The sequence below is a fragment of the Cydia splendana genome, chromosome 15, assembly GCF_910591565.1.
Source record: "Cydia splendana chromosome 15, ilCydSple1.2, whole genome shotgun sequence".
In the NCBI taxonomy this organism is placed as follows: domain Eukaryota; kingdom Metazoa; phylum Arthropoda; class Insecta; order Lepidoptera; family Tortricidae; genus Cydia; species Cydia splendana.
The window spans coordinates 3,657,612-3,682,644 of NC_085974.1; the positions used below are offsets into that span (position 1 = coordinate 3,657,612).

General features: G+C 39.1%; 2 protein-coding genes and 1 long non-coding RNA gene across 5 annotated transcripts in view; 1 reads left to right on the top strand and 2 right to left on the bottom strand.

Annotated features, from left to right (window-relative positions):
* The window catches only part of LOC134797436 (aquaporin-11), a 37,081-nt gene extending 23,231 nt beyond the window's left edge, over positions 1 to 13,850 (bottom strand). The window contains exons 1-2 of one of the 3 annotated variants that reach the window (XM_063769672.1): positions 13,633 to 13,850; positions 13,368 to 13,475 (exon numbers count right to left, since the gene is read on the bottom strand). In XM_063769672.1, coding sequence (XP_063625742.1) covers positions 13,368 to 13,418 — 51 coding nt within the window. In that variant the 5' untranslated portion in view covers positions 13,419 to 13,475; positions 13,633 to 13,850. Of the gene's footprint in view, positions 1 to 13,367; positions 13,550 to 13,632 lie in introns of those variants that run through there. The other 2 variants (XM_063769671.1, XM_063769673.1) reach the window with 2 other exon arrangements.
* Positions 13,851 to 15,420: 1,570 nt separating this feature from the next.
* On the bottom strand, positions 15,421 to 17,513 carry LOC134797453 (uncharacterized). Its single transcript, XR_010145079.1, has 3 exons — positions 17,382 to 17,513; positions 16,747 to 16,862; positions 15,421 to 16,120 (listed from the first exon to the last, which is right to left on the bottom strand). It is a non-coding gene; the product is annotated as an uncharacterized LOC134797453 (long non-coding RNA).
* Positions 17,514 to 19,492: 1,979 nt separating this feature from the next.
* On the top strand, positions 19,493 to 24,934 carry LOC134797405 (aladin-like). Its single transcript, XM_063769628.1, has 6 exons — positions 19,493 to 19,699; positions 19,781 to 20,376; positions 20,797 to 21,009; positions 21,610 to 21,761; positions 22,303 to 22,501; positions 23,766 to 24,934. Exons 1-6 carry the CDS (start codon positions 19,577 to 19,579, stop codon positions 23,905 to 23,907), a joined length of 1,425 nt encoding a protein of 474 aa, XP_063625698.1. The 5' UTR covers positions 19,493 to 19,576; the 3' UTR covers positions 23,908 to 24,934.
* Positions 24,935 to 25,033: the final 99 nt, after the last annotated feature.

Genomic DNA, 25,033 nt, shown 5'->3' on the forward strand with positions numbered 1-25,033 from the left:
AAAACAACTCAACATTTGCATTTGATTACTTTGCCTCACATGTGAATTACTGATAGCAAAGTGCAAGTTTGCTATCCGTTTTTGAAGTGCAAAGTAAGCCTTTCCGAGCTGGTGTGGTGAAAAATAATAAATCAGTCTATAATCAGCTGAGGTGGTTTCATTGTACAATTCCTAATACTTTACATGGCGCAGTCGGTAGGATAAAAAAAAGATTAACTTATCAGAGTGGTGGCCTTTCCATACGTCACTGATCGTGATCGCATGCGATTTGCAATACATTGCGGCATTTCGTCGATCGATTGAATTAATTGCTCCTATCTAGCCAGCAATTATCTAAATCGCATGGCATTTGTTGTAACTTGTAACGTCTGAAGAAGTCTGATTTAGATTATTAATACTTAAAAATCTTTTTATATCAAGACAAAAAAGTCATGGAGACAACTTAGTTGGCCAAGGTAGATCAATTCATCGAGATTTGCACTTAATTATAGAGTAAGACCAAGAAAAGTCTGCTTAGATTTTGATAGCCCACGCAGTGCAAGTGTTATTTTAAACATCAAACTTCTATGAAATTATGTCGTATAAATAACACTTGCACTGCGTGGGCTATCAAAATCGCTACAGACTTTTCTTGGTATAACTCTATCATTACGGTTAAGTGTGGCATACGGATAAGTGTGGCTGGCCTTCACAATGGGGCCTGTTTACACAATAACTAGTGTTTATTGCGTTTTCATACTGTTCATATATTTACTACTTGCTTTTAGTGGCAAAAGTATGAACTTGCAATACACACCAGGAATCGGATGCCGGTATTTTGTTGTATGGGAACGAAAATGGTATTTTTTCGTTCTTTGTTAATTATTTCATTTCTAATTGGGCAATGGGCAATCTAATAATACGAAGTCGTTACCTCAAAATACAACTAAGGTCCATTTTGAGTACAAAATAATTCGAAATATATGGTTATTTCGAAGTTTTTGCAAAAAACCGGTTCCGATCCCAGCTATAGACTCTCACTTTTCTTAAAGTTCGTTTTTTTTAGGATTAGAAAGAAGGTAAGCGATCTTGACATGTCTTTTAATTGAAAAACGCTTTTTAAAAATCAATAACTATTACTTATGAAAGCAGAAGAATATAAATGTTCGTATTCGATTTATAATTGTTACATATTTGCCGTGACTTAATTTTTAAAAAGTGTTTTTCAATTAAAAGACACGTCAAGATTGTTTACCTTATTTCTAATGCTAAAAAAACTAACTATAGCACCCTGCCGAAGTTTTCTCGAGGGGCTACAGTGTGAGGTTCGTCAAAAAATTAAGTGTACTGTACGTCTACCATCAGTTTTGACATTGACATATACGCTCACGTCTACGTAACTTAATTTCTATGCATCTCGCGCGTACTCGTACTGCAAGCGAGATGTACAGAAAGTAAATTACGTAGACGTGAGCGTTTTTTAACGCGGTTTTTAACGGCTTGGCAACGAGCATGTACCGATGTAACACCCCTGTAATTGCAGGCGTCCATAGGCTACGGTGACTGCTTACCATCAGGCGGGCCGTATGCTTGTTTGCCACTGACGTGGTATAAAAAAGAGCAAACTTGCTTTTTTTTTAAATTGGAATTTGTATGTGTAAAATCGTTACTTGTAATGATGGAATTTGTATGTGTAAAATCGTTACTTGTAATGATTTTACACAAACAAATTCCAATTTTCCAACGTAAACAGAAAGTGTTATTCACCCCGTTCCGTCTACTTTGTAGATACTTCGGTAACGAAGTAAATCTGAAAGGAATACATGTTTTGAATGTAAATTTATACCCATAGAGAAGTTACTTATTGCTGCTAGCTATCTCATTAACATTTTGTTAGTTTATATTTGAAAAGTATTAGCTGCAAATACAGACAACAACAATTGCAAGTGCGAGAATTTGGAAAAGTTCTCGGTAATTACGGAAATGTTTACAGAAAATAAAGAGGGAACTTTAACTTCAGAATTGAATGATAATGGAATTTATATGAAACATTACATCGTGACGTAACGCTCAACTCACCTACTTTTTATATTTGTATCCGATTTATTAAATAGAACTTGTATTTCTATTTTTAACAAAAATGTGAAAATTTATCGTTTTATTTCTATGTGGAAACTTCACAATTTAAGAACTTTCACATGGCACATCAGTATGTATTAAAATGGAATCATTGTATTCGAGTTAATTTTGGACTATATAGATAGGAGCTTTTCGACTATAATTGGGTGGTTGTCTACGACTTGTAGGGTTCTAACACAACAAATATCTCAAACTAAAATATAATAGTAAAATGTGAGTAGTACTCGTAGTCGGGTGTTAATAAACTTCAATCTTTAGAATGCAGGGATGAAAAACTTCAATTCTTCATTTATTTTTATTAGATGAAGACTCCTTTTCATCAATATCTTCATAGCACAAGTTTGATCAAGATCCTATAACTGAGGCGCCTTTCATCGAGTTTGAAATTAGCTCATTCTCTAAGTAGATTCTCACGTTTTCACACCTGGGCGATTCCATTTATAATAAGGTAAAGATGAGGTAAGGGAAACACCGGGGCAAAAGAAACACTTGCTGCTTGCCCCGAGCAAAAAAAAACCGGCCAAGTGCGAGTCGGACTCGCGCACGAAGAGTTCCGTACCATTACGCAAAAAGCAGCAAAAAAATCACGTTGGTTACTTAAATATTTATTTTATTATGCTTTTAGTATTTATTTGTTGTTATAGCGGCAACAGAAATACATCATCTGAGGAAATGTCAACTGTTTAGCTATCAGTGCTATCACGGCCCATGAGATATATATAGCCTGGTGACAGACAGACAGACAGACAGACAGACAGACAGACAGACAGACAGACAGACAGACAGACAGACAGACAGACAGACAGACAGACAGACAGACAGACAGACAGACAGACAGACAGACAGACAGACAGACAGACAGACAGACAGACAGACAGACAGACAGACAGACAGACAGACAGACAGACAGACAGACAGACAGACAGACAGACAGACAGACAGACAGACAGACAGACAGACAGACAGACAGACAGACAGACAGACAGACAGACAGACAGACAGACAGACAGACAGACAGACAGACAGACAGACAGACAGACAGACAGACAGACAGACAGACAGACAGACAGACAGACAGACAGACAGACAGACAGACAGACAGACAGACAGACAGACAGACAGACAGACAGACAGACAGACAGACAGACAGACAGACAGACAGACAGACAGACAGACAGACAGACAGACAGACAGACAGACAGACAGACAGACAGACAGACAGACAGACAGACAGACAGACAGACAGACAGACAGACAGACAGACAGACAGACAGACAGACAGACAGACAGACAGACAGACAGACAGACAGACAGACAGACAGACAGACAGACAGACAGACAGACAGACAGACAGACAGACAGACAGACAGACAGACAGACAGACAGACAGACAGACAGACAGACAGACAGACAGACAGACAGACAGACAGACAGACAGACAGACAGACAGACAGACAGACAGACAGACAGACAGACAGACAGACAGACAGACAGACAGACAGACAGACAGACAGACAGACAGACAGACAGACAGACAGACAGACAGACAGACAGACAGACAGACAGACAGACAGACAGACAGACAGACAGACAGACAGACAGACAGACAGACAGACAGACAGACAGACAGACAGACAGACAGACAGACAGACAGACAGACAGACAGACAGACAGACAGACAGACAGACAGACAGACAGACAGACAGACAGACAGACAGACAGACAGACAGACAGACAGACAGACAGACAGACAGACAGACAGACAGACAGACAGACAGACAGACAGACAGACAGACAGACAGACAGACAGACAGACAGACAGACAGACAGACAGACAGACAGACAGACAGACAGACAGACAGACAGACAGACAGACAGACAGACAGACAGACAGACAGACAGACAGACAGACAGACAGACAGACAGACAGACAGACAGACAGACAGACAGACAGACAGACAGACAGACAGACAGACAGACAGACAGACAGACAGACAGACAGACAGACAGACAGACAGACAGACAGACAGACAGACAGACAGACAGACAGACAGACAGACAGACAGACAGACAGACAGACAGACAGACAGACAGACAGACAGACAGACAGACAGACAGACAGACAGACAGACAGACAGACAGACAGACAGACAGACAGACAGACAGACAGACAGACAGACAGACAGACAGACAGACAGACAGACAGACAGACAGACAGACAGACAGACAGACAGACAGACAGACAGACAGACAGACAGACAGACAGACAGACAGACAGACAGACAGACAGACAGACAGACAGACAGACAGACAGACAGACAGACAGACAGACAGACAGACAGACAGACAGACAGACAGACAGACAGACAGACAGACAGACAGACAGACAGACAGACAGTGGAGTCTTAGTAATAGGGTCCCATTTTTACCCTTTGCCATCAAACCAAATCTATTTGCACTGCGTAGGTATGCTTTCAAATTCGTTGCAGACTTATTTTGGTCTAACTCTAAACTTAAATTTAATTTGATTAAATGAAATGAAATTGAAAGAAACCCTACTATGTCCGTATAAAGGAACTCTAGCTTAGGGTTCATTGACCTCAATGCTAAGCCTAACTCGTCATAAATCCGAAGGCCGTAACTTTGCACACAACGTTGCATTCAACTGACGCTTTTGAGCGTGCATTTGGTGCAGTGTTAATGTTTTGACAGGATTGACGCCTACAATCCTACTAGCCAAATCAGCTTCTTTTTTAGAACTGTCAAAACGATTTGCTAATTATGGAATTTATCTGAAAACGAGTGTAGAGACGTCATGGTTAACTCACCTACTTTTTATATTTCAATCCGATTTATTAAATAGAAATTGTGTTTAAAAAGAACTGCTCTCTATGTTTTTAATAGTAATAATTATCTGGTGCTTTATTTCATGCATTGTGTGAAATTATTTATTTTTAGTAGAGGAAACATCCCACTTGCCTAATAACATTGAATAATAAAGTGGGTCTTTATAAGGTTTTGTTCGAAAGACCCAACTTGGAATATTTTTTGACACAAATGAAAATAATCAGTAATCACCACATCGGATGAAACTCGGACTTGCTGCTCTAGTATATTATCTCTACATTACGCGTTTAAAAGTATTTGTAACAATCTAATTTTATTGTTATACCTACATATTGGTACATAAAGTTGGTCAAGCAGATTGTCAGTAGAAAAAGGCGGCAAATTTGAAACTTGTAGGCGCGAAGTGATATCGTCTCATAGGAAATTTGAATTTCGCACCTTTTTCTACTGACAAGATTTGCTTGACCATCTATATAGCACTTTTTGTTAAGTTATTAGAGAGTAGATACTTTGGTGCCGACTGATGTAGGTACTTGTGTAGTTCTTCGATAGTTTTTTTCGAATATGATGGTTTCGTTAGCGAACGGCACTACAGAGTTATTATAAAAATTACCTAATGACACATCTCTCACTGCTCAAAAATCTCAATTTTTTTATTAAAATCAAAATACAGCGATCCTGATACTTCACTAATTCGTCACTGACACGGACGCCTAGCTGACAAATCTGGTTGTAGCAGCTGACTGTTTGCGACGGTTCAACGCATGGCAACACCTAACACTGGAGCCATGGGTAGTTTAAATCAGCAAAGTGCTAACCTTTGGATTAATTATATTTAGAGCACAATTTATTTTCTTGAAAGCTTACGTTACTGGTGCCTGCACTCGTTGTAGTCGCAAAGTTGCACATTGTTCGAATATTCGTAAAGGTTACATTTCGACTCCATAAACATAGCTTGGCCATTTTATTTCAAGTCGTAGGTACACCAATTTTTTTGTATTCGGATTTTTTAATGTTATTTCTACATAAAATCATGAGCTCTTTCGATCGTAATACCTACGAGAAAAAAAGACACAAGATTTCCATAAATTTTTCGTTCTCTCCATTCCGTAACCGTTATACAAAAGTCTATGAAAAATGGTAAGAAAATGAAAATAAAAATTTTAGGACACTTTTTCTCACATTAGAAGAGCTAAGAGCCACAGAGTAGAAATAATAGTAAAAGTCCCAAATCTAAAAAAAAAATGGTGTAGGTACAACTTTTAATAAAATGGCCCAGCTGCGTGGCATTGCAATATGCGTTGCAACGTACTGCATGAAACCGGTGGTGCCACTGTCAATTTTCTTGATTGATGGGGGGCAGCCAGTGAAAACTAATTGTAGATGACACCCTTCCGGTTCCAAACTATGCATTAATATTCATATACTAACGTATGCCCGCGACTATTTCTGTGTAAAATAAGTACTTCCGTAGAAAATTCCTCCCCCCTTTTCATTCCTTTAATTTGAGGGATGATTTCAAGTATAAGAACATTATCGCCATGGCTAAGGACTAGACATGTGCGCCGCGCCGCCGCGCCGCCGCCGCCGACGATTTTTCCACGCCGCCGCCGCCGATAAATTTGACCGGCGTATAATCGGCGTGGGAAATTTTGATACCTATCGTGTCTTATTCCATGTTGCGTAGTGAATAGATAGTGTCAGAGGTATAATTTAAAGATCCTTATGCTTTTTCGCTTAGTATTTGCCGGTGAACCAAATTAGCATCATTTTTGTCGTTGCGGTGTTAGCTGTGATAACGATTTAGTGTTAATTTAAACAAGATCTAGTTTCTGGATCTAAGGTTATTATTTGATATTTTTTCGCACAGCTTTTTTGTAGAACGTAAATGAAATTGTATATTATGTGATAAATCAAAATATGATTTATTTATTTATCACATAATATACAATTTCATTTAAAATTACACACGATCAATTCTTAGTCATTTTATGGTGATTATCAGCTTCTTTTACTTAACAATATATATTTCAACCAAAATTATAAAAATCTGTTTAAAGCTTCGCAATAAGCTATTACTTACTTCCGTTGGCGCTACAACCCTTTGTGGGTCTTGGCCTCCTCCACAATCTTCCTCCAGTTGTCGCGGTGTCTGGCGACCTTCTTCCAGTTGGTAAACTTTCCCATCTTCCTAAGATCTTCTTCTACACAATCTATCCAACGCTTCTTAGGCCTGCCTTTCGGTCTTTTTTGTTGCGGCGTCCACCTTGTCATGACTTTTGCTGCCCTCTTGTACGGCATCCTTTCAAGGTGACCCGCCCATCTCAACCGCTGTGACTTACAGACCTTGACGATGTTCTCGTGCTCTATGAGTACATCCAACTCGTGGTTCATGCGTTGACGATAGGTATCATGTTCTATTACAGGACCATAGATCTTTTTGAGCACTTTTCTTTCGAACACTGCAAGTTTTAGTTCGTCTCTCTGAGTTAGGGTCCAAGTTTCGCAGGCGTAAGTTACGACAGGCCTGATGATGGTGCGATAGATAATAAGTTTGGATCTAATACTAAGCAGTTTAGAGCTCAAAAGTTTGCTACACGCGTAGAAACATTTGTGCCCAGCAGCTATGCGCGCCCTTATCTCTTCCTCGGTTTTGTTCTGAGAGTTAACCGTCGCTCCTAGATACTTGAAGCTGCTCACACCTTTGATGTCCTGATTGCCGACAGAGATGTTTGTTGGCAGTCCAGTCTGCCTTGATGTCGCAAGGTACTCAGTCTTGGATACGTTTACACGTAATCCAAACGTGGCGGCTTCTGTCTGCAGGTTTAGGCAGTGATCGGCCATTCTGTTTCTCGACCTACTGGTAATGACAATGTCATCGGCATACGCAGCAAGCTGAGTTGTGTTGTAGTCGATCAGCCCATTGATGTTTAATTTACGCGTTGCAGCCTCAAGTACCAGGTTGAAAACTATGGACGAAAGCGCATCTCCTTGCTTCACTCCCGAACGAATCTCAAAAGGCTCAGATAAATCGTTTTGTATCGCCACAACGGATTTGGAGTGTTTTAAAGTGGCATCCACAAGTCTAACCAACTTGCTTGGCACACCCAAACACAGCATGCTGGAGAGTATTTGTGCGCGGTTAACACTGTCAAATGCCTGCTTGAAGTCCACAAACATGTGATGAAGATCGATGTTGTATTCGTATGCGTTTTCCAGTGTTTGCCGCAGTAGGTGAATCTGGTCTACAGTAGAGCGGTTAGGCCTGAATCCGCATTGGTATTCTCCTAATATCTCTTCAGCATAGCCGCATAGGTGCCTATACACGACTCCTGATAAAACTTTATAAGCCACAGACAAAACCGATATACCTCGGTAATTGCTACAGATGCTCTTGTTTCCTTTTTTGAAGATAGGCACAATAATACCTGCGATAATAAATAAGAGCGCTGGTGGCCTAGCGGTAAGAGCGTGCGACTTTCAATCCGGAGGTCGCGGGTTCAAACCCCGGCTCGTACCAATGAGTTTTTCGGAACTTATGTACGAAATATCATTTGATATTTACCGGTTGCTTTTCGGTGAAGGAAAACATCGTGAGGAAACCGGACTAATCCCAATAAGGCCTAGTTTCCCCTCTAGGTTGGAAGGTCAGGTGGCAGTCGCTTTCGTAAAAACTAGTGCCTACGTCAATTCATGGGATTAGTTGTCAAGCGGACCCCAGGCTCCAATAAGCCGTGGCAAAATGCCGGGATAACGCGAGGAAGAAGAAGAGGCACAATAATACCTAAATTCCAATCTTCTGGCATCTTTTCCTCTTCCCATATCATAGATACGAGTCTAAACATTCGCTTCTCGAGATCGCTGCCTCCTTTTTTGAGTAACTCTGAAGCAATAGTATCAAGCCCCGGCGCCTTGTTATTCTTCAGGCAACGCATAGCCCGCTGGACTTCTAACCGAGTAGGCGGTTGTAATCGTTCTTCAACGTCAAAGTAAATGGGCACTTTTTCCGTGGCTGTTTGCGGAATGTTCAGGAGATCGTTAAAGTGTTCTCTCCATCTCCTAAGCACATCTGCCTTTTCCGTGAGAAGACTTCCAGAGGTATTTTGGCATGCATTGGTTTTAGGCTGGTATCCACTACGTAGGCTGTAAAAAGGTCGTACGAAATGACGCACCCTCAAATCCTCCATTCTCCTAAACCTCTCCCTTTCCATATTTCTATTTTTGCGTCTCGCCATTTTTCTGCATTTGTTCCTCTCATTCTTATAAAGTTCTTTGTTTTCTAAGCCATCGTTTTGGAGATATTTAAGCCGCATTTCATTCTTTTTATTGAGGGCTTCCTCGTATTCCTTATGAAACCATTATATTTTTTGAACGTTTTGCTTCTCCGATAGTGCTCTTAGCTGAACTTGTCACTGCTGTTTTTATACTCTGCCACTCTTCGTCAATAAGCTATACTTAAACAATTATACCTACTTATAGGAACTTAAATCACCAACTATCATCAATTCATCACTAAGCTGCAGTAGTAAAGAAAACAAAGTAGACCTTAGTATTCCATAAAACGGGACACTTCAAAGACATTCTGTTGAGCGAATCTACCTGCCAGAGACGTTTTCTTTGGAAAACGATGACATCTTTAATCTAACATTACATTTCTGTTAAACTTCAGTTCAGACACATGTAAAGTATGTAGTTCATCATTATTTCGTAACAAATCCTAGGTGAGGCGACAGCGGCTGGGAAAAGTCAATATACATAGATTTAAGACTTAACTTAAAAATATTTTTTGTGTTTTATTTGTATTCCACTTACAAAGTAAGTAAAAATACTGCCTAAAATGTAGCGTTTTAAAGTATCCTTTTATTTTAATATTTAAACATACCGTTGGTAACCGTTAGGTTGGTATTGGTAATAAATGGTTGCCAAGTGTCATGATGGGATATAATTTTCGGCAATAATTTAGAAAACACACATAATATGTTTTGGATAGCCTAGTAAATACTCAGAAGGCTTTAATATAGAGTTTCTACAGCCACCTTCTCATGCAGTATCAAAAATTATGCCACGCCGATTTCACGCCGATCACGCCGCCGCCGCCGGTCAAAAAATCATCGGACGCCGCCGCCGATGATTTTGCCATCGGCGCACATCTCTACTAAGGACGATAGTCCTCGGCATATACCTACTTTGTGGCATCCATTTTGGTGTCCTGCGGGCTCAGCACGGTTCCATTTTTATCGACTATCACTATGCGCGTCCCTTTCGCACTTACATACTTGTTAGAACGTGACAGGCATGGTGACAAGGAATAAAAACGCGACCGTGCTAAGCCGCCTGGATTAGAATAAGATATTAATGGTTAACCTTGGTTAACGTTGGTTGGTTAACACCAAATAAACTATTTCTATTCTATGTCCATTTCCGGAGGTCCTGGGAAAGGACATAGGATTATTAGATACGATAAACTGTCTTGATAACCTTAAACTGTAAGATTTAAATTCTAAACGCGTGCTCTCCCGTTATTACATCCGTGATCCGACACAGCACAGATCTCGTCCGGATAACCCAACCGGATAACGCCGGATGAACTCACTCGTAAATTGTCCGGGTCTGACTGATCCCTTTGTAGGATTGTAGTAGGTTTCAGGAAGATCGACAGAAGCAGTATTTGGAATTCTGGAACTTTGATTTGAAGTAAGAAGAAATGTACAGTCAAGTGTAAAAATATAGGTGCACAAATCATCTCAAAAATATGTCCCATTGCTCTTATGTCAGCGAATTAAGAAGATGGGACATATTTTTGAGTAAGTTGTCTACACTGTGAAACCAGAACCACTGTGAAGACAGAGTGAAACCAGATGGAACCCTGGCACACTCCGTGTACAGGAAGCCCACACATACTGACAGGTACCTACAAGCATCTTCCCACCATCATCCGAGGCATCTACAATCGGTGGTCACATCTCTGGTTAACAGAGCACGAGACTTATGTGACGCGGAACACATAGATAGTGAGTTAGCCCATGTTCAGGAAGTGCTAAAGAAAAATGGGTACTTGCAGAAAATCCCACGCACGACTAGGAAAAAAGAAAGACATCCGGAGGTTAGTAGGCAACCAGCCTTTTTGCCGTATGTGAAAGGGATAACGGACAAAGTTGGATCAGTACTGAAGAAATTCTCCATTAAGACTGTATACACGCCGTTATCTAAAGTAGCAAGTCTTTTACGCAGCCCAAAGGATGTCATTCCGTACCAGAGTCCGGGTGTCTACAAGATAGAATGCAGTTGTGGAAGTGCGTACATTGGCCAAACTAAGCGCACATAGCAGCTGTTAAAAATCACCATGTAAACAAATCCGCAATAGCTGAGCACTTGCTGACAACAGGAACGAATCACTGGATTGAGCTACATAAACCCAAAGTCCTCTCCAACGAGCGACACTATTATCCGCGGATCGTGAGAGAGGCGATTGAAATTAAAAAACACCCTAAAAATTTCAACCGAGAGGACGGGTACAAATTAATAGTCTACTTGGGGACCAGTGATTCAAATGTTGAAACCAGCGGATATATCTTCGGACCAGTGTACGGATACTGTGAGTGTTGCGTGTCGTGCCGTGGACAATAAACATTAAACTTTAACGGGTAGCTGCAATTTCTTTGTCTACCCCGAACATTTTTATAAACTAATTTCGGGTATTTTAGTGGTGTTTTATTAATATCTCTGTTGACATTTGTTGGGACGTCAGTCTTTCCGTGACCACAGATGGTGCAACTCAGCTGAAACGTCGGAATTAAAGGTAAAAACAATGAAATTATATCGCGGTAGACCCGTTTGTGTAATTAAATATGAATATTGCACTACCTTATTCCCAATTATGTCAAAGAATGGTAAGCCTAAAAGTGTTCTTGCAGTTTATTTTATTTTATGCGTAATACAATCTTAGCTAACGAACTTTCCTAAATAAAAAAGCTAAACTGCCTAGCAAGTTTACAAATAAAATTTAACTAAAAAGATATTATTTTAATTAAGCTCTTACTTTATTGCTATAACTCTAACCTACCTGACCTACCACAATATAAAGTTATAAATACAAAGTTTTTTTCATAGTTATAGACCGTAAATACCAAATAGTGTAAGGCCCACTTGCAATATCCCACTAACCGGGGGTTAAGCGGTTAAATCGTTAACCCAGTGTCAATAAATTGTACTGGTAACCATGGTAACTCCAGGTTTAACCGGTCCACCCCGGGTTAGTGGAATGGTGCAAGTGGCACTAAATTGACAAATACAAAAACAATCTACAGCCGCATCCCTCTTCCCTCTTTTCAGAAGGGTTAAGATGGCAGAATCTTTATCATTTGTGACGATGCCTGTCACGTTCTAACAAGTACGAAAGTGACGCATGACCTGACAGGTGATAAAAACGCGACCATGATAGCGCTGCAGATATGCGTTCCATACGACTTAAAGGGGCCCACTGATTAACAGTCCGCCGGACGGTATCGGCTTGTCAGTTGTTTGGAACTGTCCAAATTTTGTTCTAACTGACAGGCCGATACCGTCCGGCGGACTGTTAATCAGTGGGCCCCTTTATTATGCTTTTCATTATTGTATTTTTGGACGTTCGCCAAGATATTAACGGGAGAGTAAACGTCCTGATTGTTATGCAATCTGACATCAAAGATCGTTTATTAACTTTTTATAACTTAATAAAGCATAATTGTTTTAATGCCGACAAAAATGTTGACGTTAATACCTTTTTTTATCGTCCACAGCAATCAAAGAAAACTCCTAGTGTAATTTTAATAGCAATTTTTTTAATGAATGCTTCACCAACGATACCTTTACGGTTACCATCAGTTTGTATAATATGCGAGTGCGAGCGAGATGTATAGAAAGTAAATTACGTTCTCGACGGCGTTTATGTCAGTGACAAACTGATGGTAACCGTACTTATCTACATATTATGCATAAATCAATTAAAAAGGTCACAGCCATGTCACAGCAATGTCACAGCATAATTTACATTCCAATATAAATGAAATCATCACATAATAATACATTTATCAACAAAAATAAACTACACCGCGTTGCCAAAAAGGTAGCCATTGATATTTCATCATCAATATTGCCAAAACAATCAGTCAATACAAACATATTGGATCGTGTGATGACGGTTTATACTTCATTTATATGCCGTGTATTCACTGTGACCACGCGGAAGCGTTCTCATTACCTTGGCCAAATAATACATACCAGAATTATCATAGATACCATAGAATTAAAGTAACTCTATTGTGGTAATAATTCCGTAATATGCACATGTTATAACGAATAAAATCGGAGGAAGTTTCATTCAAACATTTCTTAAAATTAAAGTTATTAAAATTAACACTTACCCTAACTACTACTTTTAGAAATATGCCCAATACGTCTATTGTGAACTTCATTTTGCTAAGCCGTCTTCACTTTTCAAAAGAAATTACACTTCGATTTCACTTCACGGACTGAAAATGAGAAAAATGCCAATTAGAAAAAAGATAGAGAGTTTGAATAGTGATATCACGCGGGCATTTTGTAGTTGAAACTAAACGGGTCAAATAAAATTCAAGATCATGCGAATTCTATTTATAAAACATCTCATAACACTTCAACGCAACTCACCATTATATCAATGTCTTTTTACTAGAGAAGTTAACACAAATCACAGTTAAATTTCGTTTTACGTTGGGAAAATTCGAATTCGAGAAAAAATATAATATGTACTACGTTTGGTTTTTGTTGAGAGGCGGGTCTGTGTGCGCGCGAGCATCTTGGCGAGTCGAGGCCGGCCGAAGGCGATCTTAATTTAGACGCCACCGACGCCGAACTACGGATCGAATCGCCCTGGGATTCCGTTTTATACTATGAAGAGGCAAGAAAATAGAAAAATGCAGCAAGCAGCAACGCCGGGGTCTTGCACATGTGTGTTGTAAAAAAGGAATTGTTGATAAGTTTCCGCTGCGACATGTGGTGGCAAAGATTATTGGCGATTATGCTGATATTGATGGAGATACGACAGTGATTTGCTAGTAATTTTGTAAGATATCTTATCATTAATGATAATCGTATCTTTCTGATCATGTACCTAATGGTAGAAATCCACTACGTCGCATGCTAGCTCCAAAAGCGAGCCACACGCCACACCCCCCTCCATTTCATAGTCCGAAACATATCAAATACCTACATGCAGCGTCACTGTGCGAGTGTCAATCTTCATTTTGCTATGCGGCGCCGTGCTTTGCAGTGGGCTCCAGTTTCCAGTACTCTTTCATTTCTCTGTATTTTCATCTTCGTCCTTTTTTGGGCAGTCTTGTAAAAAGGATCAACACGAACGAAACGGAACGGAAACAAGAAACGGACTCTTTGTAGCACTAAATACCATAGACATTCGTCTTTGAAAAGCTTTATTTGTTATAAAAACAATTCTGAACTTGCCGAGTTGGTCATCACATTGAAATATTTACTTACATATGGAATTAAATTGATGTTTACTAAGTACATTAACATACCATCATCAATTAGAGAAGCTGTTAGGTATTTAAATTCTCGAAATGACGAAATACTTAAATATACTTATCTTTTTTAAAATCACTCACTCTATAAAACCTAGATAATAGTTATTTGTACAACAAGAGATCAAAGTTTGATATTTCTTCGAGTGCTTATTTTGAGTCCCGTGCAAGCGAAAGATTCTATAATAGATTCACGAGCGTAGCGAGTGAATCTAATTTAGAATCTTGAGCGTAGTAAGGGATTCAAAAGCGCACGAGATGTAAATAACTTTGATCTCGTGTAGTACACAAAAATTTTCACCCTAAGCAGTGAGAACATACCTAGAGGGACAGAGATAATAGAACCCAAGTATATCGAACTGTATTAGACCCCGCATGTTGAAATGACTATAAAGGTCACTTGAATGTCATTTTGTCTCACTCAGTGAGCAAAATCGCATTTTGCTCACTGAGTGAGACACAATCAGTGAGCAAAATGCGATTTTGCTCACTGAGTGCGACAAAATGACTCAGTGAGCAAAATCGCATTTTACTCACTGTTTTTAAGAAGCAAAGTACCCTTGTTCGAGCTGCTGAGGTGAAAATCAATTTTTTTTACTCATTGCTTACAAAGTCAACAACTCATTGGCATTGAAAGTACTAATGTCTGTTCTCGTCAAATAGGTAATCTTTGCCTCTCTGCGTGAGAGTCGTGAGACCAATGGAACAATTCATTGTCATTCATGGTCTTGCCTCTTGCACGTTTCCTAACGAAAACACTGTTTTTTTAGTAAAAGAAAACGTATCTATATACCTACCTGTCCCACCTCTTATCTGGGCTTATAACGGCCTTACAAGGCGCATGTTTTATTTTTATTGAAGAATTATAAGACTTGATGGATTATAAAATAAACAAATCGTGTTTTTAAAAGTTTATTTGTTTAGGTTAGGGCCACTTGCGCCATCCAGGGTTAGCCATTAACTTGGGGTTAACCGGTAAAATCCGGAGTTACCAGTGGGTACAACCATGGGTTAACGGTTAACTAACCCACTTTGAAGCTTTATTTCCTCGGATGCTTCATGGCTTGTAGCTTGAGAATGAGCAGGTAGGTGTTCAGGTGTGTTAATGTTCTTCGCCACTGGGCGAAAGAATGGCGCTTCCTCTGCCTGCTGACCACTGGGCTAAGCATAAAGAGCGCCATTTTCTTTCCTGTGTCTTTGGTTTTGACACAACAAAGACACAAGAAAGAAAACTCCAAATTTATATTAGATAGACCTTTGATAGTTGACTGGTCTCAAATAGACATAGTGTCTTTCGACTTTGTGTCTGAAGATTGCAGCACGATAACAGGGAAAATTCTGGCAGGGTCGCTATGTATCGTAATCAATTTGGTTTAGTGTTTTTATGTGTGTGAAACTCCGGTTTTTTTTTTGTTGAAAGCTGCTAGTAGCGAACATGAAGATTATTTCCCGGGATGTCTCATGGCTTGTAGCTTGAGGAGGTGTTTAATCTTCTTTGCCCAGTGGTCAGAAGGAAGAGGTAGCGCTTCAACCTTATTTGTGCCCTGCAAAGACTCAGTCCATGGGCGGAAGTAGAATTGCCGTTGTTTTAAGTAATCCTGCAATTACGATATAAATTATATTAACTTAGTACCTACCATGGAGAAAAACTTGACAGGAATAAGGAAACAGGGGCCTTACCAAACCATTACCATACCACCACCACCACCATTACCATTAGGGGCCTGTTAAGGACCTAAACTTAATCGCAATAAGGACATCATGTAAAGCCCCTGGACAGAGTGAGGAGTAGCGCATCAGAGATCCAAAGTTGACATAATAACGCGGATTGACCAACAAATGTGGAGATAGGTCACAAGTTACGCGGTCCACAAGAGAAACCACCAGAGTAGAGGTCACCAATAAAAATGGGAAGACGACCTGACTGGACACCACAAATAAAACGACCTGGACATGACTGGAGAAGGGTAGCGCGTGGCTTGGCGTCAAGCCAAGAGGCAAACCCACCGAGGGTTCCGAATTTTTAGTATTTGTTGTTATAGCGGCAACAAAAATACATCATCTGTGAAAATTTCAACTGTCTAGCTGTCACGGTTCATGAGATACAGCCTGGTGACAGACAGACGGACAGACGGTGGAGTGTTAGTAATAGCTGGTAATAGTAGGGTCCCGTTTGTACCCTTTGGGTACCTACGGAACCCTAAAAAACTTCATCAACACTTACTACTGTGACATTAGTATCAACTTTATTATTTCGACGCCCGTGATGGTTTCTTGCAAATCCGACGGTAACGGCGGATAATGCTATTACCAGAACTATCACGTTGATAAAAGATAATACTGAAAAAAAAAATCTCCTGTAGGTAACGTCTGTAGTTTATCTTAAGCTATACTCTGAAGCCATTTCCGTCAGTAGAGAAGAGCAGCAAATTTAAAAAATGTAGGCGCGAAGATTTGAATTTTGCGCCTTTTTCAATTGACAAATTTGTTTGACCGGCTATACCTATAATATCCTATTCTCGTGCTAATTTTGATAAGCACCAGAGCAAGCGAAAATTTTCAACATTTAACCACAGTGGTTCCAAAAGTGAAAATCTTAAGCGATGCGAGGGTTTCAACTAACTAGGAACTTTTTGTAGTTAAATATTTTTTTTTATAATTCCAAAGCGAGGTAAAGTGTCATTCTATGGAACTTGCTAACTATGTATACAAAAGTCCCTAGTAAATTCATCATTTTTGACAGTTTCCATATGGCGGTTGTTTTACATAGTTAGCAAGTTCCATAGAATGACACTTTAGTAACTTAGTAATTTTATATGTACCTATGTAGGTATTTTAACATAATTATTTTATACTTACCATTTTTGACTCGTAACATGTTACCACCTCTTGGCAATGCTAATGAAGTGCAGATATGCCATAAAAATTGATTGGTCACATTAATTATTTCTTATCTTTTAATTATTTTTTAACTGCTTCTTAGTCTAGTCGGCACCAGCAGTGACCCTGCCTACGAAGCAGGAGGTCCCGCGTTCAAATCCTGGTAGAGGCATTTATTTGAGTGTTGATCGCAGATATTTGTTACCTAATACTAAGTTACGGATGTTTTCTTGTATATAAGTTTTTATCTATATCAGTACCACTAGTGTAAATTTTATTCGATGGCGTGACGTGACGCGTTTGCGTTAAGTCTCATTATGTAGGGATTTTGAGTTTCTTAAACGTCCCGCTTGGCGCGCTGTTCAAAATTCCATATAACATGACACTTACAGAGTACGTACGTCACGCTATCGAATGAAATTTACACTAGGGGAAATTTACACATCTATCATATATATATTGTCGTCTAATATCTAACCACACCCACAACACAAACCTTATTGAGTTTTATGTGGAGCTAGGACGATTTTTGTAAGATTGTCCCAAATTATTTTTTTAATACCTTACCTTACCTGTGACTGGTACAGTCGAGATTACAATTATTTTTACAAGCTTACGTAACTAAATAAGTACTGATTTACATAATATATATGAAAGTACCTGTTGCATAAATTAAATAATATGTATCGTGTTATCCAATCTCCAATCCCGCCCAAATTAATGTCTACAAATGATTTTCAGATTCTCTTTCAGATTCAGATTCAGATTCCGATTTTTATTGGTAAAAAAATATACAGATTTTTACACGTCAAAATACAACATAATTTAAGATTTAACTTAAATTTACGATAGATAATATATTATAATACAATTTCAAAATGTCGATTATGTGTGGCACATGTCAGAATGAATAATCAAGGAATTATATTATAAAAAAATTGATTTAGAATTATATATAAAATGTGTGACTTTCCTAAGTGACTTTCATGCACCTATTCATAAAACAAAATTCGCCATCGTCATTTTGCACCTATCGCCACACAGAGTCTTCGATTTATAATAACTAAGCATATTCAAAGGTTAGAGTTAAATTGGAAAATTTGCGTTCAAAGTCTGAGAATTGCCCTGAAAAATGTCCCTATGCAAAGTTGCCAGTGCAAAGAATCAATTACCCCGCTGTCTCCTCTCCTTATAAATCGCACGTCCCTGGCAATAAATCTTTGACTAGGTACATTATTATTCTTCGCATGCCAACCTTTATAATATAACTTTTTACTTTGAGTGCAGACTATGCAAAATAGGTTATTTTACGGATGAGTACGTAGTGGAGAATCTGGAGTAAAATATTAGCTTAAAAACGTATTTCGATGCTTTAAAGTACCTAGGTACAGTCAGCAGCAGAAGTTGCTAAGCGGGTGAGATGTTTAAAATTACCTTGACGCTCTTATTGTCTTAACAATAAAGTCGCGTCAGGATTATTTTGAACACCTCGCCCGCTTAGCAACTTCTGCTGCTGACTGTACTTATCACAGGTAGACTGCGTGTATCTATTTTTATTGCTACTTAAGTCTTTGATGCGTGTCTAATTTGAATTGATTGGCAATATTGGCATTCGATTAGTTAAATACTGCAAATCAAAAGAGAATCCAGAACTTAAGTCTGTCAAGCCATTTCCGTCAGTAGAAAAAAGCGGCAAATTAAATAAAATGTAGGCGCGAAGGGTAATCGTTCCTAAGAAAATTTGAATTTCGCGCCTTTTGCTACTGACAAACTTGTTTGACCGGCTATACCAAAAAAAGAGGTTTATTCTTTTTTTATATCAAATAACGCTTGCACTCGTCACACGTTAAGTGCTTACAGACGGGCGTACTGGACCGCAACCTTATCTCGACCACTCCCGATTCTATTTACCCTTCGCGCCACCATTTTAAAACTTGCCGATTTATTCTACTAACGGAAATGGCTTGACAGACTTTATTTTTTCTCCTTTGTCATTTTATAATTTTTGGGCTTTGAGAAGAAAAATACTGCTATCATCATACAGGATTTCTAAACGCTTTAACTGTCAGTGAACTGTCAAGAGTGTCAAGTGAAATGAAATTGACACTTGCAGTTTGAAAAAGCGTTGTATAGTGACCGGCCGTTTCACGTTATAAACAGTGATAAAATCGAAAATGTCAGCTTTTCATGGATTTCCCGAATTGCCGGGACCTGATGAAACAGCCTTCTGCAAACTAAATGAAGTATATTGCTGCGGGAACTGCCGATATGGCAACATTTCAACATTTACCAACACCGTAAGTTTAACCTCATTTTGATGGTAAGAATATGAACTTAACAATGTTTTTTAGCTATTTAGAAACCAATTCTCTTTTCAGACTAAGAAACATCCAGTGATAAACGTAACAAGAGAGATACATCATCATCGTGCCACCGACGAAAATGTATCCATGTACGTCGACGTTGAAGACAATTTACTGAAAAAAATAACCAGTGTGTGGTACAAACAGGGGTTTCTAGAAGCTTTGAGCGTAGCCGCAGACCCTAGCGTCAATCGAGAAAGCCCAGTACTCGCTCTGACCGCGTCATACCTTTTAAAAGTCGCTAATGTGTTTACGGCCTTTCATTATTTCATGCAGCCACATTTAAAAGATATTGGGCCTAAAATCGTGGCAAATTACTCTAAGACCAGGAACTGGGGGAGTGGCCCTATAAAATGCTTGGCTTGGCACCCTCATACTACTAAAATAGCGGTAGCAACCACTGATGATAACATAAGAGTGTATTGCACGGAGGCTTCGTTTGTGCCGATGTTGAAATGTAAAGCGCAAGGACACGTGTCTTCGCTTAGTTGGAGACCATATTCGGCTTCGGAGATAGCTGTGGGGTGCGAGCAGGGAGTAATTGTGTGGACAGTGGACCCTAATTCTACATTTACAAAGCCGTCTTCGAGTAATGCAGTAGTTTTGAAACAGTAAGTTAATTTTTATCATAATAGAAGTATTAGTAATAATTTTTAAGACTAGTGCAAGACTGACTGACTAAGGAAACCTTAGTTGGTTGAAGACGTCCAAGTTTTTTGTTGAAACTATGTCACATACAAAAACATAATGTTAAAAGTTAACTAGTCACATACCACAATCAGTATATTTCAACCTAGTTATATGTAAATGTTATAATGTTTACAGTTATGAGAGTACAGAAGATTAGAATACATTACAATATAGATGCAGCATAATTCCATCATACTCACATAAACCTTGAGATAGCATACTTAATTTGAAACTTTATGTCAATCAATTAAATATCAAATTTTATTGACTTTATCTCCCATAATTCTGCCTGTCAGGCATAAGAAAATATACTTACATAATATTATATTCATAAATTCCAGAAATAACCACAGTCCAGTAACAGACGTAAGCTGGTCACCCAATGGTGACCTCCTCATCAGCTGCAGTGGAGCCGACACCTCCATGCTCATATGGGATGTCAGCATGGAAACGGCAGTGCCATTGAGACGTGTGGCCGGTGGTGGTATAGTCTTCTCTCGGTGGTCGTTTGGCGGGAGCAAAGTGTTTGCCGCCACATCATCTATAATATTTAGGTGGGTATTCATTAATAAAAAATATGAATACAGTCACCAGCAATAATGTGTTACACAAAGAAGGCAGCAAATATATCTGACACGATCTTATTTGTAGAGCCATAAGAGTGTGTCATATATTTTTGCGGCCTGCGAAGAGTAACATATTATTGCAGGTGACTTTACATGTTTTATTAATTAATGCACACCTTATTAAACAGTACAAGTTGAGGTTGATTCATCCACATTAATGGGTGTGTGCCATTCTCAATATAAACCGGTATTTACCCATTGTTTTTAACCCAGAACTCCACGCCTATCGTACGCGGCGCCTCGTCGTGAACCTTATCTGAATGCACAGGGGTCTGCAGTCTGATTGCTGCGACCCATACAAAACGTATAAAAAGAGTCATGGCAATTAGACGCAACCGCAGACATATTCTCAGAGAATGACCCTACAATGGTTGATATTGAGCTGTAGGCGTGCACGTCAGTTGACATCTTTAGCTATCAAAGGGTTAAAGCCCAGGTACTAAAACGGGAACTTATTTGCCCCAATCTGTCAGACCAATATCATAGAAAATTTAACACATAAACAGAGAATTATCTTTGCTTTCTCAGGGTGTGGGACACTAAACAGTGGACGCCGGAGCGCTGGTGTGCGCGCGGCGGTCGCGTGGTGGCTGCTTGCTGGGGGCCCGGCGATCTTCTGCTATTTGCTGCCAAGAGCGAACCTATGGTCTATGCGCTTAGTAGCACTGGGCTTATGAATGGTAAGTTCTCTGTACTTAGTGGCTCTATGAGCGAATCCCTTCGCTTCGCCATTTTGAAAAATTTTAAATCAATGTATTGACAAAAAAGTCCATAATTATATTTAGAACAACCTCCGAGCCTATCCCGTAGTGATCATGTCAAGCGTGAGGTCCCGTGTTCAAATCCTAGCAAAAGCATTGTGTGTGTTCATCACAAATATTTGTTCCCGAGTTATGGACGTTCCCTATGTATTTTTTTTTATATCTTTAATATTATATAATATATTGTCTAGTATGCACAACACAAGCCTTATTGAGCTTGCTGTGGGGCTAGGTCGATTTGTGTAAGATTGTCTCATAATATTTATTTATTTATCAAACCCTGCTCAGAAAATTTTACGAGGTTGAGAAATGTGACCCTGTAGAGGAAAACAGCTGGACATATATGGAATCAATAAAAGCCGAAACTGAGACTTCGCTCGCGCGTTGCACTACAATATAAAAAAATTGTAAATTGTAAACCAACCAGTTACTCTAAAAAGTATCATTTTTTGTCTCCCAGGCGCCCAGAACATGAAAGCATTACCAGTACTGGACGTGACAAAGACTGAGCTACCATCAGGTGACCCCGTAGGGGGTCCTATATTAGACATGTGCTGGGACCCCTCGGGCCGATACCTGGCCCTCATGTTTGAGGAGTCTGCACTTGTGGCCGTCTTCTGCACTACTAATATCATGATGCAGCTTAAAATAACACCCTGGTAAGTGGATTTTGTTTACGCCAAATTGTATTTTAGAAACTTAGGGTGGTATTCTGTCCAATATCTTGGTCCAATGTGTGTTGGCGTCTCACATTTTGCTTAATTAATGAGAGAGTGAGACGCAATGCACGTTGGACCAAAAAATTGGACAGGTGGAATACTTCCTTTAGTAGATTATTTTACCATTTTTTATCAGATTACCATAAAATGGGGTGAGTAGGATTCGCGGGGAGAGCTGGGTTATGAATGGGGAGAGAAGAGTGAAAGGGGGTGAGATGGAATTTTAAGGCTACTGCTACAAAAATAATGTATTCCAATTTAAAATGGAGCTATAGTAATACTCATAATAAAAAAAATCGATCCAACAATCTTCCAAAATCACCTTCGTATGAAAACCCATCTCACCCCAATTACGAGGGACTACGGGGTGAGGTGGGATTTCCTGTTTATCGTCAAAGTTATGAAATTGAACTACCCAAAATAAAATAAAAACTAAAATACAAACGTCCAAAACACTTATTATATATGTTGCAGTCAAAAGTGTGAACTGGTCAAAAGAACTTTTAACCGACAAAAACAGGCAAAACTGCTTTTGACTGAGCATGTTAGTCAAAAGCAGTTTCGTTTTTAGGGCGTAGCAAAAAAAAAATAACCCTAACCTACCTATCTCTGGGAACAGTTTCGTTTTTAGGGCGTAGCAAAAAAAAAATAACCCTAACCTACCTATTTCTGCGAGTACTTTTGACTGATAGTAACAGTCACAATTACTATTAACCAATGATTTTCAGGCAAAACTACTTTTGACCAACATGCTCAGTCAAAAGCAGTTTTGCCTGTTTTTGTCGGTTCAAAGTTCTTTTGACCAGTTCACACTTTTGACTGCGACATATACACCATTCAGTTTGCATATGTAAAAATAAAATGTTATCGAGGTTTGAATGTCAGTTTTGCGCCTACTAACCCCATTTTACGGTACGGGAAGGGTTATGATTTTAACGCGGTCATCGCTCGTAGTAAGGAAATTTTTATATTATTCTAGCTGCAAAATTGTTTCATTGGTCGAATCATAAAATTAACAAATTGGGGAGATCAGAAAATATAACCAAATATCACCCATAGGCGTGAGAAGGGTCAAACAAAAACCAGCCAAAAATCTAAGACGCGATTAATGGACAACTCCTAATTTTAGGGTCAGAGATCTGTTTAAAGGGTTAAAACAAAAAAATCTGACAGAGAGGTACACTATTATTTTCTTTCGTTGCAGCTGTTTCGTATGCGGTATAGAGAACGAAGTGCCACTGACTATGGCGTTCCAACAGAATTTCACCGACGGGGCCTGTCTGACAGTGGCCTGGTCTAGTGGCAGAGTTCAACACTTCCCTATCGTGTACACTGATGGTTACTAGAGTTACCATTCTTACCATTGCTAAGTGATCATGGACTTTAGCAGAACTTCGGGCTTGTCTTTATATGAACATGGACTAGTGGTCCATATTATTAACATGTTCATAATATATCTACAACTGAAGCTCAAAGTGAGTACTAGAGTGACCTAGTGAGTGAAGCGACTACCATTTTAGAAGAATTTTACCGACGGGGATTGTCTGACAGTGGCTTGGTATCGTGGCAGAGTTCAACACTTGCCTATTGTGTACACTGATGGTTACTAGAGTTACCATTCTTACCATTGCTAAGTGATCATGGACTTTAGCAGAACTTCGGGCTTGTCTTTATATGAACCAGTAATATGGACTAGTGGTCCATATTATTAACATGCTCATAATATACAGCTGGAGCTCAGTGGATCCTAGAGTGACCTAGTGAGTGAAGAGTACAGTACTAAAGCGACTACATAATTTTAGAAGAATTTCACCGCCGGGGCTTGTCTGAAAATGGCCTGATCTAGTGGCAGATTCAACACTTCCCTATTTATAGACAATCGCTGATGGCTACTAGTTATTATTGCACTATACCAAAGTGATCTCGATTTCTAAAATGTTTGAAATGGCGACTTCACATCCACTCCAACCCTACCGTAAAACCACCCAAATATAATCCAATACTGCAACTATGATTCACAAGTTGAAAGGTAATTAAGTATAAGTACTAGGGCGGTTTGGTAAGTAGCTTGGTTCGACCTGAAAACAAATGTGTTGAGGAATGTTGTGTACTTTATGAAACCAAGCTTTATAAAAATGTGCAGAACTCACTCAGTTGAGATCCGTATGGCTTCATCTAATTCGCGTACTTTTATTTTTCTGCCAGCTAAAACTATATCTTGAATTTCTATCGAACCAAGTTACTTCTCAAACCACCAATACCGTAGCAATGTTATTTTAGATATTGTCTGAGTTTTTTCTTTGTCTTAGAACTACAAAATTCGAATAAAATACACTTTAACGAAGATAATCGAGTTAATTTTGGGCTATAGTTGCGTAGTTTTACGATACTTGTATTTCTTTTTTTTTACTTAATATCTAAGTCAAAATATATTTTTATATAAATATAATAAATTGTGGTTTTATTTTCTTA